The sequence below is a fragment of the Lethenteron reissneri genome, chromosome 64, assembly GCF_015708825.2.
Source record: "Lethenteron reissneri isolate LAM-NWPU_2019-01 chromosome 64, ASM1570882v1, whole genome shotgun sequence".
NCBI lineage: Eukaryota > Metazoa > Chordata > Hyperoartia > Petromyzontiformes > Petromyzontidae > Lethenteron > Lethenteron reissneri.
The window spans coordinates 8,987,168-8,993,167 of NC_083842.1; the positions used below are offsets into that span (position 1 = coordinate 8,987,168).

At 44.4% G+C, this 6,000-nt stretch overlaps 1 protein-coding gene across 1 annotated transcript in view; it reads left to right on the forward strand.

Annotated features, from left to right (window-relative positions):
• Positions 1–5,680, forward strand: part of LOC133359267 (P2X purinoceptor 4-like) — a 46,223-nt gene extending 40,543 nt beyond the window's left edge. Inside the window, exons 10-12 of the mRNA XM_061577747.1 lie at positions 480–545; positions 2,157–2,234; positions 3,745–5,680. Coding sequence (XP_061433731.1) covers positions 480–545; positions 2,157–2,234; positions 3,745–3,870 — 270 coding nt within the window. The 3' untranslated portion in view covers positions 3,871–5,680. The remainder of the gene's footprint in view (positions 1–479; positions 546–2,156; positions 2,235–3,744) is intronic.
• The last annotated feature ends 320 nt before the right edge of the window (positions 5,681–6,000 follow it).

A 6,000-nucleotide genomic window follows, 5' to 3' on the forward strand; every position in this document is an offset into this window, starting at 1 on the left:
AAATCCCAGTGGTATGCAAGTCAAACAACAACAACCACAAGACAACTTAGATTAAAGCCATCAGTCTAACTCCGTACTACAACAGACAAAACATGGCCAAACCAAAACACTTTTCGAAATCACCAAAATAAATCCATAAAAGCAATGTAACAGTGATCATAGGAACTGTGACCGAATTTTCACAATAAACGACATAAACAACATGTACCACCAAACCCTGTAGCCATAGCTGGCTGCATGAGTCACTCCACAACAGCAGGAGCATCAGTAGGAGTATCAACATTTTTCAATGCACCTTTGAGATCAGCACACTAAATCAAAACACAAGATCATACTTTGCAGCGGTCATCCGGAGCGAAAACATTTGATTTTAGGCCACTGAATAGCAGAATCTGTCACGACACGTGCCAAATATTTTTGTGTACACGTTGCAGCTTGATGGTTGATGCACCTTGACTGATGCATGTGCGTGTGTGCAGGCCGGGAGATTTGACATCATCCCAACCATCATCAACCTCGTGGCAGCTCTCACTTCAGTTGGAGTAGTAAGTAGGCTCGCTCGCAACGCACTCTGATGCACTGCGACAAAACGCACCACATTACAATGCAGCGCGAGGTATCGTGCTAATATACAATTTGCTAAAATACAGCGCGGTTCATTGTATTGCCTCGTAACGCACTCCACTACGTTTACAGGGAATGTCAAAATAAGGAAATCCAATGCGCTGGTACGTAACAAAGGTCACTATGAAACAATGCGATGAATTACAATAATGCACTACACTGCACACTAACACAATGCTCATATACAATACAATATTCCGTCATATTATTTACGCGGCCTCAGCCAAAAATCTATTTTGAATCGATATAATATGCTCGACTACGTTATACGACGGCGGTCAATCCATTTATTCTCACGAATCACATCGGCTGATGATTTAATTTCTGATAGCAAATGTTCAAACTGACTCCCATTAAAATGTATGCATGCGTTCTCTTTTGAAATAAAAATAGGATTTATTTTTTTCAAGATTACAGGTGTAAACTTTTAATATTAATAAATTATGCTTCGTCTCCATTCATTCAGGGTGCTTGCTCGAGTTTTGTAAACGACAGATTTGTGGTGACCCCCACGGGAAGAAGACAAATGATAAATTAATGATCATAGATGAAATATTAATCTTGATTTGAAGCTTTCGTGACTGCAGGAATCCACACTCTTTGGTTCTTTCGGTAAAGTCACAATTGTAGGTGAACTACCCTAACCCTGAGACCTACATGTCTCCCATAACAACAAAAAAACAACCATAGATAAAAAATAAAATAAATCAAATCAATCACGACGTTTCGATCGCAACACAAGCGACCGTCATCAGGCGGAACCGAATAAACAATTAAATGTTTCCATGCTCGTGTTAGAATAAATGATATCGCCCTAAGCGTCCCGCGTTTCGGGCCACCCTGTACACGTGTGTGGAGTCGTAGTGGACTTCCCATTACCACCGTTGACTACGTACGGTCAAAAAGAAGTTAAATATATATACTGTACGTAGTATTGCACTTAGTGTGCTGCGCTACGAACCTGGCGACCCGAGTTCGATTCTCGCTCACGGCCAACGCCGGTGACGATTATTTGAACCGGTTCTGGGCCTTCGCCGCTAGGGAAACAAAGGTGGTCGGGCATGGTGCTGGCCACCCACCCCCTCGTGTGCCATGCCACCCCTACAGTCTGTTACTGGTAGGAACCTCCTGGTTACACCAGCCCACAGGGATTATTGTGTCCGTCCGTCCGTTGTGCATCCAAAAATGGGAGGGGTGGAGCTGGGTGGAGAGGGGCTGGGTGGGGAGGGGCTGGGTGGTGAGGGTGGGGAGGGGCTGGGTGGGGAGGGTGGAGAGGGGCTGGGTGGGGAGGGGCTGGGTGGGGAGGGGAGGGGTGGAGCTGGGTGGGGAGGGGCTGGTCACCCCGTGGTGCCCTTATAAAACTCAACGTTTAACTACTCACGCCGGCTTGTGCCCGCCCTCACAGTCGGCCATATTTGCGGAATACACCACGCCGCCGTTGACCCTGGCCATTGACCGAGCAACCCAACGTTGCTACCAGCTCCCTCCGCAGGAATGTGTTAAGGCTACAAGGGGATTTTTGTCTTCGTCAGGCATCCATCATCTGTGACTGGGTGCTTTTGAACATCATGCGTCAGCGCTCCGTCTACCGGCAGAGCAAGTTCGAGGAGGTGAGCGTGCAGCCAATCCCTTCCAGCCAGGTCTCTTCCGCTGTTTCTCCATCATTTTGGCATCAGATGAGGACAATTCCATTCAATCGCTGACCGTGAGCAGTGCATTACCTTGTGTTAGTGGCCACGTGGGATGGTGATGTCGTGGAACGGCATTCTCGTGTGTTTGTCACATGACAAAGTGACGCGTTGAATCGTCGGAGCTAGAATATGCCGAGTTAACCTTTTCCCGATCCGAGACATCTGAGTCTCAGAACGCGTTAATGTTATTTCTAGAGGCATAGAGCCGTTGTTTTCAAAGGCACTGTACTCACCGCTCGGAGAACTGCAGCGACACGACCGCACTGTGCGATAGCTGGCGCCAAACTATGCCACACGACCTCCCGCATGAACTTTTACTCACGATTCCATTCCGATGACGTACACGGACGTCATCGGCACCGGAATCGGAAGAAAAACTGTTAACGTACACGTGTCATCAGCATGGGAATGGGTTAACTGGCATCTCAAATGTTTTAGGGCGGTGATGTCGTCTCGCGGTAGCACGTTCACCGCCCCAATTAATACTGCGGGTGCAATAACCATCGTAACATTACGAGTTGTATGCTTCACTGTGAGCGTTAAATAACCCCTAACGTGATCCGCAAGAGGATAGGCCATTGTGTTCCAGCGTCAGGGTCCAAATTTGACAAATGCGTAAATTACCAGCAAATTAGTTAAGTTGTCACGGTGTTAGGGCGTGTATTTTTTTTCCTGTGTTTTTTTGTGTTTCAAAGCCCAATTTTAGTGAAAAATGCATGTATTGTAATTAATACATTCATACAGTATATAGTTTATACAGTACGGTATTGTAAAAATTGCTCTGTTTTGCTAAATTATCACCATTCTTTAAGACTCCTGGGTAGACTAGGCCATCTTCGACTTACGATATTTTCGACTTATGATGGGGTCGTCGTAACGCATCTCCATCGTAAGTCCGGGACTACCTGTACTTTACAAGATTAGACTTTCACTGTCGTATCGAATAGCTCGCTGACGTGTGTTTGTTATTGTTCTTCTTGGTTCTTTCGGTAAAGTCACGTAGAAGGGAAATCATGAAATAATAAAAAATAAAACATAATAAAATACAATTCTCACGACGTTTCGGCCACAACGCAAGCAGCCGTCCTCAGGTGAAGAACAGGTCTGTCCCAACATTTCTATTAGCACCCACACCTCTGCTTAAAACCCACAGACCTGTTCTTCACCTGAGGACGGCTGCTTGCGTTGTGGCCGAAACGTCGTGAGAATTATTTTATTATGCTTTATTTTTATTATTTCATTATTTCCCTTCTACATGACTTTACCGAAAGAACCAAGAAGATGAATCCCTGCAGTCACGAAAGCTTTAAATCGAAATTTGTTGTTGTTGTTCTTCAGCGCGAACAATTTGCCGAACGACGCTCGGCACGGCCCCGACAGAGATAACCTTTCAGAGAGCTGTGTGGTCACGCGTGTGTCTTGTGTTCAGGTCACCTCCTCCCAGCAGTGCAAATCCAGCATGGAGTTTTCACCGTCGCCCTCACAGACGGTCGCGGTCGCGAGGGTGAACGGCATCCCCAGCAGCTACCCCTCCTCTGACGACTCCATCCTGTGATCTGTCTCTCCACGACGCACCTCCAATTACCACCAGCCCATCCAATTAGCACCAGCACCTCCAATTAGCACCGACACCTCCAATTATTACCTCCACCTCCCATGAGCACCTCCACCTCCGATTAACACCCAGAATTCCTATTAGCACCAACACCTCTGCTTATAACCCACACCCTCACTTAACACGGGCGGCTACGTACGGTGCGAAAGAAGTTGAACATACATATGCATGCATTCTAGATTTGAAGTTTTCGTGACTGCAAGGGTCCATATTCTTTGTGTTTTTTTTTCGGTAAAGTCACGTAGTAAAAAAATAAATGAAAAAATAAAGAAAAGAAAGAATGTAAATGAATTAAATCATATTTTTATTTTTTACCTACGTGACTTTACCGAAAAAACCCAAAGAGTATATGCATACATGCGTACTCGCCCGAAACCCCCGCTTGGCTGAGACATCGGTCACGACACATTCTCGTGATCATTCGCCTTCTGCTAGAGCTACATCTCCAAGATGTTCTACCCCGAGTCCCGTTATATCTTGAGTGTTGAGGCTCAAGCAAGACACTGATGGTGAAACACGGTCTTCTGGACGCAAAGCTTACGATACTGATCTTGAGACAGAAGTTTTTAGAATTAAGTTTGAATTAAGACAGTGATCCTTAAACCTAGTCGTCTAGAGCTGGGTATTGAGAAACTAGTCTCCTCGAATGTTATTGCAGTATGTATGATGCTGGATGCAATTACCAGCGAAACGTCGTACTCAAAAATTGTAAATGTTGTGGTTTCACGCTTCAACACACCGGTGGGCTAAAGCAGTGAACTATTTGTCTTTTGTCAACGTGACACTTTTTTACTGATTGGCCGTGTCGGGTGGTGGAGGGTTACGACACATTTATAAATAACGCGATCTAAACCCAAAAACGTTGATAATTAATATTGGTCGCGATGGCCTACGTGTTAAACTGTATGTATGTATGTTGTACTTCTTTCGCACCGTATGTAGCCAACCATGCTCATCGGAACTGCAGTCAACAGTGATTCTGAAGCATGGTCGTTCAGAGCCAAGTTGAGACATAGTGAACCCGAGTTCTTCTAGGGTCATATCTTGAGAAATACATCTGGAGCAATGTCTCAATCAGTACGTCAGTCCTGATGACTATCTTTGAGCAAAGGTCAAATATGCTCCACCTGATGCCCCATACTCCTGGAGCAAAGTTCTGAGATGCTGATTCTGAAACTCATTGCCGAGTTACCATTGACATCGAACTCGAGGGAATGTGAGTTCACCTGAACTCGAGTTAAACTCAAATTGGTGACACAAAACGAGTGATGTGGCTCATGGAAATGCGGAATTAGTTGCCCAGCTCAAGGTTCTATGACACGAATCCTAAAACTTGCTGTCATGTTTCTGGATCTCAAGATTTTTAAATCTGAAACCTGACCTCCTGACATTGCCAGTTAATGTCATTTCAAACATACTCCCTGTAGGCCAGGGCTTTGTGGAGGTCCTCTACAAACCCCAAGATCAGACGGAGTAAATTTGGATGGGTACAGGGCGGGAATAGAGTGGATCAGGGTTTGAAAGATTGCATATGGATGAGAATGGATATGGGTTACGGACAGTAAATCCAGTTCATTGGAAGTGGGTCGAGTTTAAGATTATTCAAAGTGAGTGGAACCTCATTGAAATGGATTTTTATTATGCCGATGTAAATCCTGGTTATAGATTGTCATGAATAGATCTACTTTAGAGGAGAGTCTTGCTATTGTGCATGTGAATGTAACCTATTCAACTGTAATTAATAAACGTACCGTATATATGATTCGATGCATCTAATTTATTTAACAACGTAGGAGCTCATTGATATGATCATATGTATAGGGGAGGTCTGATTATCATGGTTTATGAAGAAACCACGATTATCTAGCCATGATATTGTGTGGCCCAAAATTCAGGACACATGGTTATTTTTATTTTAACATGTTCAAACTGACTCACATTAACATTAATGCACGCATTAATTGTCCTTTTTTAAATGAATGTAGGACTTTATTAAGACTACGGGTGTGATTTTGAACATTCATCAATTATGTTTCGTCTCAATTCATTCAGGGTTCTTGCTCAAGTTGC